This window comes from Rattus norvegicus, chromosome 10, assembly GCF_036323735.1.
Source record: "Rattus norvegicus strain BN/NHsdMcwi chromosome 10, GRCr8, whole genome shotgun sequence".
NCBI lineage: Eukaryota > Metazoa > Chordata > Mammalia > Rodentia > Muridae > Rattus > Rattus norvegicus.
Window position 1 is genome coordinate 46975814 of NC_086028.1, and position 14361 is coordinate 46990174.

General features: G+C 41.1%; 1 protein-coding gene across 9 annotated transcripts in view; it reads right to left on the reverse strand.

Annotated features, from left to right (window-relative positions):
• Nucleotides 1-14361, reverse strand: part of Ulk2 (unc-51 like autophagy activating kinase 2) — a 78807-nt gene that overhangs the window by 24776 nt on the left and 39670 nt on the right. For 6 of the 9 annotated variants that reach the window (XR_005489813.2, XR_005489812.2, NM_001191645.2 and 3 more), the window contains 4 exons: nucleotides 10001-10061; nucleotides 6921-7058; nucleotides 2787-2932; nucleotides 602-682 (listed from right to left, as the gene is read on the reverse strand). Coding sequence is in view for 6 of the 9 variants with exons in the window: in NM_001191645.2 (NP_001178574.1) it covers nucleotides 602-682; nucleotides 2787-2932; nucleotides 6921-7058; nucleotides 10001-10061 (426 nt within the window). In the remaining 3 variants the exon portion in view is untranslated. The remainder of the gene's footprint in view (nucleotides 1-601; nucleotides 683-2786; nucleotides 2933-6920; nucleotides 7059-10000; nucleotides 10062-14361) is intronic. The other 3 variants (XR_010055178.1, XM_063269011.1, XM_063269010.1) reach the window with 1 other exon arrangement.

Genomic DNA, 14361 nt, shown 5'->3' on the forward strand with positions numbered 1-14361 from the left:
TGTTACTTTAAAGAAAATACAAAATTAAAGAGAAAGAATGAGTTTTTTTAATAATATGAAATTTCTCTAATTATTAAACTCTTTATATGTCCATATGTCTATGCAGTAGAATTTGACTTATAATAGTATATGATTTACATGTTCCTTTCCAGGAATATGCATTATCCAATACCACAACAATAAACATACATGCACATACATACTTCTGAAAGTCTGTCCTTTCTTTTTTTACGCAGTCTCCTATCTCCCAGGCTGGCTGCTAACTTTACTATTTAACTGAGGATTACCTTGAACTTCAAAATCCTCTAGAGTTCTAGGATTAGCGGCATGGCTTTATATGGTGCTGAGGACTGAAACCAGGGCTCTGTGCATGGCAGGCAAGCACTTTACAAACTGAGCTACACACCCAGTCCCTTGTTTTCTTAAGGTTAATTATCATAAAGGAATCTTATAACCACAAGGAGATATTAAATATATTAAAAACATTAAACCAAAATTTAAAAAAACAGTATAGGAAAGGAACTATTTCATACCAATTCTGTTTTTTTTTATAAGACTGGAAAAAATATAACTCAAATCCACTTATAAAATGTTTTCATACCTGAGGAGTGTCTACTCCTGGCTTCATGGCCCTGAGGATGTCCACAGCAGCACTGACTAAACTGTTCAGGAATAGTACCAACTAGGAATGGAACAAAATGAAAATTACTTAAAAACTATATAGGACAGAAATGGACAACACACACACAAGCTGCTCAGTCTATAATAATTAATATAATTCTAATCAGCAAAAGGAAGGCTGAGATTTAAGAAGTATTATATAACCAAAACCAAATAAATGTCCCCAACAGTAGGTATGTAAAGCAGAAGTACCAGCATTTGAATAAATGGGTCCCATGGGGCTGGCTGATAGGCCAGCTGTAGTCCTTATATATCACGTTTGTGCTGAGGTCAGGCTCCTGCTGGCTGATACCAACCAATGATAAATCTATGCCTGCTGAAAAGGTCAAGGAATCCATCTGAAAACTCAGTGCTGGGGGCTATTCTGGTAGTCTGGATAAGACTCTTTTCTACACTTTGCTATAGTCTGAGACTCTTTCCTAAGTTTCCCTTCCTCTCCAAGGCCTGAACAAGCTCTACACCTTGTCTAAAGCCTTCCCTGTCTCTTGACCCTTCTTCCCTTGGCCTTTACCAGTGGTTCCCTATACAATCTCCTTGCCTTCTTACCCACATCCCCATGAACATACACTGCCATAAACAAGGGAGTGCTTTCAGAGTGCTTACACAACAGAAGACAGGTCTACGATTAAAAAAAAGCTCTGCCCAAGTAGTAAAGAAATGGGCCCTTACAGCTTTAAGAATAAGGTTTAGGGGGCTGGAGAGATGGCTCAGGGGTTAAGAGCACTGACTGCTCTTCCTGAGATTCTGAGTTCAATTCCCAGCAACCACATGGTGGCTCACAACCATCTGTAATGGGATCCGATGCCCTCTTCTGGTGTGTCTGAAGGCAGCTACAGTGTACTCATATATATTAAATAAATAAATCTTAAAAACAAAAAAGGTTTGGATCTTGTCTTTGCAGACCATAGCATGCTCCAATGGTTCCTGTAGGAGTGAAGGGAGGCTAAGATTTGATCTGATGAAACTTTTTGTTTTTAGCTAAAAACAGGCTCTTTACATTTTCTTTTACGTGGTATATAAATATGGATGCCAAAGATTGACATTGTCTTCTCTCACTCTCTTATTTGTTTTTCTGAACCTGGAGCTCAGTGGCTGGCCAATTAGCCCCTGGTGTCTCCTTGCTCTGCCTTCCCCAGTGCAGGGTTACAGATGCACACTGCTATTGCATGAGTTTTAGAGATTCCAATTTAGATCTTTATGCTTAAATGAAAGCACTTTACCCACCGAGCCATCTCCTCAGTACCTAAACTTTTAAAAACCCACTACCGGTCTCTGACTACAGATGAGGCCTTTCTGTGCCGTCTCCATACTGTCTCAGGACTTCAGCAGGAGATACTACAGACCTGGGTACTTTGGCCTCCCTTATACACTCTGACTTCAGAATTATGCTTCTTAGCTTCACTTAGAATGCAGTTCATCTTTCTGTTTGCTGTAGTTTCCAGTATTGTTTATTTCAGGCTTTCTTAAGCAACCACTAAGTAGGAAGATCTGTGTAAAGCTGCTGACACATTCCTACTCTGAGCTGTCAACCTTCTTGTGAATGTGATCCAGAGCTGTTGTATTTTAATTAATCTTCACTCGTCTTACTTAAGTAGGGGAAACATTTTGTGTATTTTAATCCAGGGCTTAAACTAACCCCTAGGATGAGGATATTTTTGAGAAAAAAGATACGTTCTTATATTTCCAACAGTAATCATACAGATTGGAGATTTTTTTGTCCTTTTTTTCTCGTGTGTGTCTCTTGATTATTCTTCCTCCATATTCTTTTAGGCAGTCTCTCAATCAAATGCAGAACTTACCAGCCTGACAGGGGAGGCCTTCTAAGGCTAGAGTTACATGTAGGTCGCCAAACCCATCCAGCATTTTGTGGTCCTGAGGAATCTGAACTCGTCTTCATGCTTCCCTGACAAGCTACTGCTAAGCCACCCCCAGGTTCAAATACAGAGAATTTTAAGGTGAATTTGGGAGAAGGATACAGCACAACAGATAGAGTATGTTCTATAATTTGCTTAAAGGCACTGTTATCGTGACCTTGAGAATGTACTTTATCAGATTTGTTACAGGGAAGAAACAGGTTTTAACTGACTGCATTCAATTCTCCTCACCCAAAGGGGATGGTGAGTAAGGCCTGGAAGAGCCGGTCGAGAGTCTTCGTCCTCCCGTCTGCACTGTGTCTGCTGGTACAGGGGAGCAGGACCCAACCCGGAGGAAGCCCATGGGGCTGGTATTAGACCTTCGTACCACTGCAGATCTGAAAAGAAAAAGAATTACTTCCTATCTGCTAGGACCTGGGACAGAACTTTATTTCTGATATTTTTGTCCTGCTAACTCCTGACAGCATTCCACGTGGAAGACACATAATGATTACAAGGAGCAAAAATAAAAAATGCAGCTGTGATGATACATGCCTTTAATTCTAGAACTTAGGAGGTTGAGGAAGACAGAATGAGTTCCAGGACTACACAATGAGATCTGGTCACAGAAAAAAATTAATTATAAAAAAAGGAGGAGGAGGCAGCTGAGGAGGAGGGGAAGAGGATGAGAAAGAGGAAGGGGAGGTGAGGAGGAGGAGAAAGAGGAAGAAGTGGAAGGAGGAAGAGGAGGGGAAGAGAAGGAAGAGAAGAGATGAGGAAAAGGAGGAAGAAGGGAGGAAGAAGAGGAGGGGGAGGAGAGAAGGAGGAGGAGGGAGAAGAAGAGGAGGGAGAGGGGAAGGGAGAAGAGGAAGAAAGAGGAGGAGGAAGAGGAAGAAGAGGGGGAGGAGAAGGAGGAGGAGGAAGAAAGTTTCCCCTTTTCTTCTATCCAATCCTTTGTGCTTCTCTATCTTATTATGAAGGTTATCACCATTCTTAATTACTGGGGATCTTTTCAGAGCTCACCCATGCCCTGAATGCACACCAAGCACCATTAGCTTTTAACTCCTAAGTGACATGTGGCACACTAATCACTGTTAGCCTGGACTCAGGTCTAGTTTCTTTTATATTCTGGAAAACAACTTAGCTCCAGATAGTTTTAATCAACTTATCTCCTGCTATTTGCTATTTGTAAACAAAGCTTTTAGGTTAAAAAATAACACATTAAATTTAACCTAAGATCACAAAAGGTAAACATACTCTCCAAGAAAGTAAATAAAAGGGAAATATGGTATTTTATCCTTCTGAAAAATCTCTATTACCTGCTCAATAGAAGACATTTGAATTTTTATTATTATTTCTGCAATCAAGTTGTTATATAATATTTTGTTTTGGGTGAAGTGTATGAAGACCCAAACTTACACAGATATGTCATAGAAAAGCAAAAGTATTTTGGTAGCTTTTTCAGATAACTGCGGAACTTTTTTTTATATGCCATCAAGTAGTGGTTTATAAAGAGTTAGATACAATCGGAAACTCTCCATGAATAATATTGTACTTAAAAAGTATCAGCACTTTGGATAACCTTTAATTTGTGCAGAATTTTTCTTTTTTTTTTCTTTTTCTTTTTTTTGGAGCTGGGGACCGAACCCAGGGCCTTGCGCTCGCTAGGCAAGCGCTCTACCGTTGAGCTAAATCCCCAACCCCTTGTGCAGAATTTTTAACACAATTTGGACAATACTGATTCACTGAATTATGCAGATAATCCAAACACTGACACATTATACTATATCAAAAAGCCACATTTATAACAAAATGCCATTTTATGTGGCTAGAGAGATGGCTCAGAATTTAAGACAAAGAGCAGTTCTGTTCTTGCAGAGGACAGGCGTTTGAGTCCAAGCACCCACACGGCAGCTGACAGCCATCTCTAACTCCAGTTCTAGGGAATCCACGCCTTCGCACTCTTCTGACCTCCAACATCTAGGCTTGTAAGTGGTGCACAAACATACATGCAAGCAAAACATTCATACACACAAGAAATAAAACAAATCTAAAAGAAGTCACTGTCAATCAAACAGAAATATGGGACGAAAAACTAACAATACCTGTCAGCATGACAGTGGAGAGTGTGTTTTCCAGAGCTCTGGTTTTATTTGAACTCATTATTGGTATTTATCCTCATTATTTCCTTCCAAGTAAAAAACTTAGTCCATTTCTGACAAAATGGCTGCTCTATTCCTATACCATAGTTTGTCATTCTTTTTTTTTTTTTGGTTCTTTTTTCGGAGCTGGGGACCGAACCCAGGGCCTTGCGCTTCCCAGGCAAGCGCTCTACCACTGAGCTAAATCCCCAACCCCTTGTCATTCTTTAAAATAAAGAATGCTCAGTGAAAATGGGGCTAGTTTAGCTGGCAACCCAATCATGCAATGCTTTTCCTATGGCAACTATTTACTATATTACAAACATGCTTCATTAGTATACTGGGTAGCATATTTCTAGGAGTTGTGACTTTCAAAGAGTAGCTTTTGCTCCTTTGTATGTGGTGGTAAAGATCACAAAGACAGTGCACATGCAGGTTACGACCTCGATTTATCAATTTCTGTTAGGAAACAAGCAGTTTTATTCATTTCTGCTTTCCTCACCATCGATGCATTTACTAACACAATGAGAAGAGCAAACGATGCCCTAGTCTTATTATCAAAGTTTTGACCCACGGGCTCTATGAACAGACCCAAAACTCACAATTTTTTTCATTCTCTACTATACCCTCTGTGTCAGCCTTAGCTCTGTTGTTACTCATTTGAATAGAAGTCATATAACTTTCTTTTTTGTTTTTTAATTTTTCAGATATATTTTATCTATGTAGCCTTGGCTGTCCTGGAACTTGTTCTGTAGACCAGTTGGGCCTTGAACTCAGAGATCTGCCTGCCTCAGCGTCCCTGAAATTAAAGGTGTGCACCACCACCTTGCGCCATAGCTTTCTACTGTTGTAGATGGGACTACAGTCAATCAAATATGGAAAGGCTGGCAGACACTTGGTTTGCTTGTCACCTTTTGGTACAACAATAAGCCATGCCATATGCAGAAACTGTGCATGAAGAATGTCTACCTCATTGTGTGTAGATGCGTAAGAGCAACTTGCCAGAACTGAATGGCTAGTTCCCTTCACCGTGCTACCTGAGTTCCCTGAGATTTAGGCCTCTATGGGATACAGTGATTCCCATTCTGTCAGAATCCTGAATACATTCGCTCTGCTCTGAGGAGGTAGGCTTCCATCATCTTTCTTTTCCAGAAATTTAGTGAAGTCTGTCACCGCTGAACATCTTTTTATTTTATTCATGGAACGCACACATAAAAATCTGCTGAGGGGTTGGGGATTTGGCTCAGTGGTAGAGCGCTTACCTAGCAAGCGCAAGGCCCTGGGTTCAGTCCCCAGCTCCGAAAAAAAGAAAAGAAAAAAAAAATCTGCTGAAGCTGAAAGACTTCCCTTCCTATTTTTTCTGATATGTAGCCCAGATTGCCTTACATTGTCAAACTTCCTGTGTTAGTCTCTAAAGTGTTTGGGTGATAGTTATGACCTGCCACACTAGAAATGCTATTTATCAAACAAGTTCTTCTTCCTTTTTCTCCCTCTCATATTTTCTTTCTTTTTTTTTTTTTTTTTTTTTTTTTGGTTCTTTTTTTCGGAGCTGGGGACCGAACCCAGGGCCTTGCACTTCCTAGGCAAGCGCTCTACCACTGAGCTAAATCCCCAACCCCCCCTCTCATATTTTGAGATAGGATCTCTCTATTTCAAATTATCTCACTGATTGGCCTGCAGACACAGGTTGGCCTTGAACTCAGGAGTTCTGTTTGCTTTTTTCTTTCAGGAATGACAGGTACACACCACCATGATTGGCTGGTTTTGTTGTTTTGAGACAAGAGTTCCAGTAGTTTAGGATGGCCTTGAATTCTCTATGGAGTTAGGAATAGCTTTGAATTTCTAATCCTCTAGCTTCTACCTCTCAAGGGCTAGGTTTAAAGGAATGTGCCATCTTGCCTAGTTATTTTTTTAATCTAAAAATAAAAGTTCCTTTACAACAACAGAAAAAGTTCACCATTTGATGGCATTCTGCCATTCAAGACTATACAAGTACACCACAGAGCACACAGTGTTTGCAAGTGAGCGAAGGGCTCAACTGTGCCTGGAAGGTCAGCGTAAATAACTAAGCTGCATCTCCAGCCCTAGTTCTTCCTCAGGAATTCCATGTTTAGACAAACACATGTGTGTGATATTAATCACAATCTTTCGATCAACAACAACAACAACAACAACAACAACAACAACAACAACAACAACAACAGAACCTAACAGACAAATAACAAGAAGGAAGACACTGGCTTACCTTGGAGAACTATGTGGATTTGTACCAGAGCTGGCAGTGGATATAAGATTCTGTTCTATGCGCTGATAATTCCTTACTTGAGTAGGAACTGGAATTGGGGCTGTTTCGCTGTGAGGTGACACAGTAGGTTGACACTGCCTGCCACCATAATTTAAGAAAGGAAGAGTAGTCAGACTAATTTTCTTTCAGTTGATCTGCTAGTGATATTTAGAGAAAGTTCTAGAAAGGCAAGTGATCACTTAAAATGTGAATAAGAAATAATCCTGTTTTGTTTTTTTTTTTTTAAAGTGTAACCCAAACTCACATCTGTCAAGAACTCTCCTAGCAGTCATACACACGTTGAGTACTAAAAAAAAACTATGTCAAAGCTGGCCAGGTGCTACACACCTTTGACCCCCAGCACCTAGGAGGCAGAAGCAGACGGATCTCTAAGACCCAGGCTAGGAACAGAGAAAATAAGCCTTGCTTGGAAAAAGCACATCACACACACACACACACACACACACACACACACACACACACACACACACACACAGAGAGAGAGAGAGAGAGAGAGAGAGAGAGAGAGAGAGCGCAGAAAAAGAGGAAGAGAATGAGAGAATGAGGAAAAGGAAGAAGAAATGCATCAATAATCTAAAAAAAAAAAAAAGTTCCTCTACACCCAGAGGAAAAGTTCAGTATCTGGTGAAACGGTTTCATCTATTCACATCCTGTTATTCACTACTATACAAGAAAGAATTTATGCCAAGTAAAAAACAGGACATCCACAGGCAAGGATAACTGGGATGTTTACAAAGGCAAGGATAACTGGAATGTTTACAAAGTTTACAGAATGAAGCAAGCATTGGCAAGGAGCTTTCAGCTTGAATTTAAATCATGCAACTCTCCAGCACAGTTAATAGGAGGCCCACATTTAAGAGTAAGGTGAATCAATCTCGCTCACTGCTGTTCACGGCTGCAGTCTGCAAACTGACGCAGATCAGTCAGCAGCGAGGAGGTGTGGGAAGTAGGAAGGCAGGTCTTCTGCCTCTACAGATCTCAGTGCTGTTTACCTCCCGCCCTCATAACACAGGCAGAGATGGTGCTCACTTAGGACATTAGTCACACCACAGAGGATGATCTAGGGGCAGGGATAGGTGCCTCTGATGTACTGCTCCACTGTTACTATACTTCTAATAACCTAAGATTATTGTATTAATGAAGCTTTTGATAGCTGGGTGGTGATCGTGTACCGCTTTAAACCCAGAACTTGGTAAAGGGAGGTAGGCAGATCTCTGAATTTGAGGCCACCCTGGTCTACAGATTGAGTTCCAGGATAGCAAGGGCTACATAGAGAAACTCTGTCTAGAAAAACCACAAAAAGAAATAAAAAAAAGGAAGGAGCTAATTAGATTTTATATTTTCTGAATATATTCAAATTTTACTCACACACTTTTCATTACTGAACAATGCTTGCATATACAAATAACTTTTTTAAAAGGTTTAAATGTTTAGGAAAGACTTCATGTTATTTTTTTAAAGATATTTATTTATTATATATAAGTACACTGTAGCTGTCTTCAGACACACCAGAAGAGGGCATCAGATCCCATTACAGATGGTTGTGAACCACCATGTGGTTGCTGGGAATTGAACTCAGGATCTCTGGAAGAGCAGTCAGTGCTCCTAACCGCTGAGCCATCTCTCCAGTTCCCCGAACCCTTTTTTTTTTCTTTTTCTTTTTTTCAGAGCTGGGGACTGAACCCAGGGCCTTGCGCTTGCTAGGCAAGCCCTCTACCACTGAGCTAAATCCCCACCCTCACCCCCGGACCCCTTTTAAAGAGAAGATTTACTGCCTATAGAACGTTTCTATGTTAAAAGGACAACTTTTTATTTTTTTAGGTTGTCATTGAAAGACAGGAGAGCCTTTGAAGATCAGTTAGTAAGGCTGGCTTATAAACTGAAAAGACATCAGACAGTAATAAGAAGCCATAAAAACAAAGGTGGACCTGGTGTGTTGGCACACACATTTAACCCTAGCACTAGGAGACAGACAGAGGTAGAAGGATTTATGTGAGCTTGAGGCCAGCCTGGTGTACAAATCAAGTTCCAGGGCAGCCAGAGCTACAGAGACCCTGCCTCAAAAAAAGAGGGGGAGTCTATAAGGGTGTAGGTAAGCATGTGGACATTCACATGCTCTGCATTACTATACTAAAATTGTAAACCCAATTTTAAGGGGTTAGGGATTTAGCTCAGTGGTAGAGCGCTTGCCTAGCAAGAGCAAGGCCCTGGGTTTGGTCCTCAGCTCCGAAAAAAAAAAAAAAATCCAGCTTTAATTGTTGTGCAGAATCTAGTTGACAAAAGCACACAATTTATAAAACCAATGTTGAGGGGCACACAATATATCAATAACTATATACTCCTAGGAAGTGGGGGAAATTGGGTTGTAACATCTGTCACTCCAGTGAATGCCAGGGTTAACCAAGCTACAAAGCAACGAGACTATATTTAACCCTCTCACTATAAGCTTCAAAGTGCTTAAGAGGGTCAATTTTTATGCATCTGTTATTATAAGGAAAAGTTGTTTTAATGGGTTTAGTGATACAGGCCTGAAATCCTAGCTACTTAGGAAACTGAGGCAAGGTTTCCAGTTTAAGGTCTGCCTGGCTACAGACTGAGTTCAAAGTTAGCCTGGGTAACTTACAAACTGTCTTTAAAATGAAAACCAAAAGATGACCTGGGAATATAGTTCTGTGGTACAGAACTTGCTTATCATTGAAGGGCTCTAGATTTATTCTCTAGCACTGCAACTATATACAGAAACACAAAAAGGTATTTTTTTTTAAAGAAACAAATTGTAAGCAAAAATTAAATAAAAAATTTAATAAAGTCACCGAAGTAACAAACTACTAAAAATCTTTTTAAAATTAAACTGCTTCCCTCCAACCTTCTAGGTGCTACGATTACAATGGTGTGCCCCAGAACTCACTTATGTGGTCCTCCGTGGAACCGACACCTCTGTGCACGCTAGCAAAGCACACTACCAGCTGAACACATCCCGCCCCAAGATGAAACTCTTGTAGTAAAATATGGAAACATACCCTCCACACACAAAGAACTCATTTGAAGCCCGTCTGCCAGCAGTCCCCATTGGCATATCATCTGAGGAGAAAGAACAACCAATCACATTATAATCACATGCTTCAAAGGGAAATAATCTCTTCCAAAATGATGGTTTAGAAATAATCTGAATACACAAGAGGGAAAGTTGTTTTCGTTTCTTTTTTTTAAAAAAGATGATTTTATATATAATAGTTCATTGTAGCTGTCTTCAGACACACCAGAAGAGGGCATCAGATGGTTGTGAGCCACCATGTGGTTGCTGGGAATTGAACTCAGGACCTCTGGAAGAGCAGACAGTGCTCTTAATCAATGACCCATCTCTCCAGCCCTGTTTTAGTTTCTTGAGACAATGTCTTTCTACATCTGACTATCCTGGAAGTCTCTATGTAGGTCAGGCCGGCCTCAAGCTCATCAATATCTGTGGGCCTTTGCCTTGTGAGTGCTAGGGTTGGCTACCATGTCTGTCTAATTCTTATGCTTCAATTTCTACAAGAAACACAGAAACTGCACCCAGCTAGACACAGAGGCTGCAACACTTGACCCACCCATTCCCTCCAAGCCAACCTACACCTTGTCTGTTTGTAAATAGGATCTCACTTTGTAGACCAAGTTGGCTTCAATTTACAGAGACCCACCTGTCTTTGCCTCCCAACTGTTGGGATTAAAGGCATGCACTGTCACGGCTGGCTGCCTGGCTCCATCTTTCTTCATGAGTTTAGACAAATCTACCACTCAGTCATGAGAACTTATTTCTCTTGGCTGAACCTTAACTGCAGGCCTGGGAAAAACCCTCTTTTCTGATTGTTTGTAGGCAGTGGCTGGGCACGGCTCAGCACATCCCATGATCGTTTTTTTGAGTTAAAGTTCCATATTGTTCCTATGTTTATATATTTCTTCACTATTTATTTACCATGTATAGAATTATACTTTTATCAGGTTCCTTGCTATAGATCATTGAGAAGTATTGGCACTGTTTCCAATATCATTTTGCCCATGTGTTCTATGATTTCCTTTTCTTTCTCAGTTTTGTATAATTAATTGTATGTGTGCACGTGTATGTGTGCACGTGTGTGTATGCACATGTGTGTGTGTGTGTGTGTGTGTGTGGTTTTTGTTTGTTGTTGAGATGTGCCTCACTACATTGCCCGCACTTAAAAGTCACAGATTCAAGGATCCTTCCCAAGTCACGATCTGCCCCGCCTTCCCTCCAGCTCAGCTGAGCTGGGGACGTCAGGTCCACCACACCAGGCTGAGCGTGGCCTTACAGTTTCAGCTTTTTGAGAAAGAGTCTCTCAATGGCTGAGTGATTTTTACCACACAATTTTCACAATATATATAAATTGGTTATAAAGCAGTGTATAGCTCAACAGAATGTTGGCGTCCCATCCTCTTGTATTAAACCTCTGTCAGATTTAACAGCTTGTTGACTGAGATATTGCTCTTCTGAATACAGTAGTAGATACCACAGGCATTCCTGATCTTCTCATCCATCTCTGTATACAGCAGCTACACTCACTTCAGATATCAAGTAATATATTTTTATTTTTAATAATAATATATCAAATAATATATTTTTAAAATAAACCACTCTGACAACCTATGTTCAGAACAAAAAAGAGAGTTACAAAAACTCCTGTGAAGGACCCTGAACTACGCGCTGCATTGATTTGGCACCTCAGGTCCCGCTCTCACAAACACACACCCAAAAGTCAGGGTACCTGATATGCTAGTGTCAGATAGTGTGACAAAGGAGACTAAATAAAAGCGATGGTCAAAGCACGGTGGAGCAGGACAGGAGTCTGCTTTAAAGACACAATTAACAGGGTGGAAAAACGAATTGGAAGAAGAGGCGAGAATGTACACTCAAGGCTAAGCAGACTCGGTGCTCGGAGAGCACGAGCATCCACTGCTCCCAGAGCACAGGCTTGGTCCACACCCACACCAGGCGGCATACAAGCCTGTAACCCCAGCTCTGGGGATCCTATCTCTAGCCAGGCCTCCTCAGGCACTACATGCATGTACACAGCCTTCTCCCACCTACACATACAAATAACTAAAAATAAAATCTAAAAAAAAAGTACTTTGCCTTTTTAAGTTTTGACTATATGTAATTATAAAATTAAATTAAATTAAAAGAAATAAGAAATAATCTCCAGAAACCCAAAGTAACATGAAGGAAATAACTTAGCTACTTATCAACTTGGTAACTTAACTTAATCCAATTGGGAAAGTTATCTCAAGTGACTTTAGGACTTTATATCACTAAAGACAAAACAAAAAACAAAACAAAACAAAAAAACCTCCAAAAAAGATCTTGTCTTAGTCAGGGTTCTCTAGAGTCACAGAACTTATGGGTGGTCTCTATGTGGTAAGAGAATTGGTTGATGACTTACAGTCTGTAGCCCAACTCCCTAACAATGGTCAGCAGCAGCTGTGAATGGAAGTCCAGGATCTAGTGGTGGCTCAGTCCCATGAGGCAGGCAGGGAGGCAGGCAAAAAAGAGAGACTCTTCCTTCCTCCAAGGTTCTTATGTAAATCTCCAGCAGAAGGTGTGTTCCAGATTAAAGGTGGGTACCACCATGCCTGGTCTGTCTGGGACTTGCTTTGTCCCAGGTGACCTTGAACTCAGAGATCTCCTTGCCTTCAGCTCCTGCGACTCAAAGCTACTTTGCCTCAAGATCTTTTTTTTTCTTCTTTTTTCTTCCTTTTTTTCTTTTTTTCGGAGCTGGGGACCGAACCCAGGGCCTTGCGCTCTACCACTGAGCTAAATCCCCAACCCCCTCAAGATCTCTATACCAAGATCCAGGTCAGAAACTTGTATCTCCCAACCTCAAGATCAGGATCACAGGTGCCTTCCAATTCTGGATTGTAGTTCATTCCAGATATGGTCAAGCTGACAACCAGGAATAGACACTACTATCCACCCCTTGTCAACTTGACACGAATATGTTATGTCCACAGGAGACAATAACAAGGTCATGAATACGCCGCCTAGCATGATGCAACTACTATTCCTCGTACAATCCCAAATGCATTTGTAAATTTACAATGGCGCAATGTCCCTTGGGAACATTCTTTTAGTATCAATACTTAAATACCAACTGATGTTAAAGAAATTGGGAGAAAAATGTGTTCTTAACAAAATAAAACAGAAAAAGCATTCATATCACTTTATAATCCTCGTTTCTGCAACTGGTGCCTTAGCTGGTATTTATCACTACCTTCCTCTACTACACATTCTGTATTTCCTCCACCCTTTGCAAGCACCTCAGCAGGTCTTAGCTCTTTTCCTGGAGGAGTGACCCATACCTTCATTCCTGATGGGTCTGTGTTGTGTCCTTAGTCATCCTGCTTGGATTAAGCTATTGTAGTTTCCCATTGACTTTAATCACAGGACACGGTAGTACTAAGAGACGCCCTAAGGGATCTCCTACACTCCAGACATAATCTTTCTTACCTCCATTGTGGAGAGGCAATCCAATTTCCCCATGGTAATCTGGATCTATCACTCCTCCTAACACTGCTAGTTCTTTCTTAGCCTGTTGGTTTCAGGGCATTAGAAGCCAAAAATGACCAGGGGGAAGTCTGAGCTTACAGTTCAATGGAATGCTTGTTGTGGCTCCTGGTAGGAGCACTCCCCTATCTGGAACCAAAACTTCTAGGCCAGCAGAACCTAGTTGTGGGGACAGGAAGCAAAAATTTTTCTAGAGGGTCACTAGGAGCCATAGTGAGTTGATTCCTGCACCCATGGATTCTGGCTATGGGAGAAACTGTACTATATATCGGACACTGACGCAAAGCATATACTGCCTTCTGAAGAACTTTGCCCAAGCCCTCCATGCTGCTGCCACCTAATTGGCACTGTAACTGCGTCTTCAAAAGGTCATTCCATCTTTCTACCAGACCAGCTGCTTCAGGATGATGGGGAACATGGGAAGACCAGTGGCTTCCATGATCACAGGCCCACTGTAGCACTGAAAGGAAAATTATACAGATTTAAGGTTTAAAAATATGAAGTTAAAAGAGTAAGTTTCAAAATTCACAGACTCAGGGCTAAACACTGTGAAAAGCAAGTCCAGGCAGCCCCGCCCTGCCGCTAGGACTAACAGACCATAAAGATAAAGAAAAGGAATGGGGTTGGGGATTTAGCTCAGTGGTAGATCTTGCCTAGTAAGCACAAGGCCCTGGGTTCGGTCCTCAGCTCTGAAAAAAAAAAAAAAAAAAGAAAACAAAAACAAACAAAAAAAAAAGGTATGCAGGAACCAGCCCGAGTTATCAGGACTGACTCAAACCATCTGGCAGAAGGGCACCTCCCCCAGCTTACTCAGAGTTACACCTT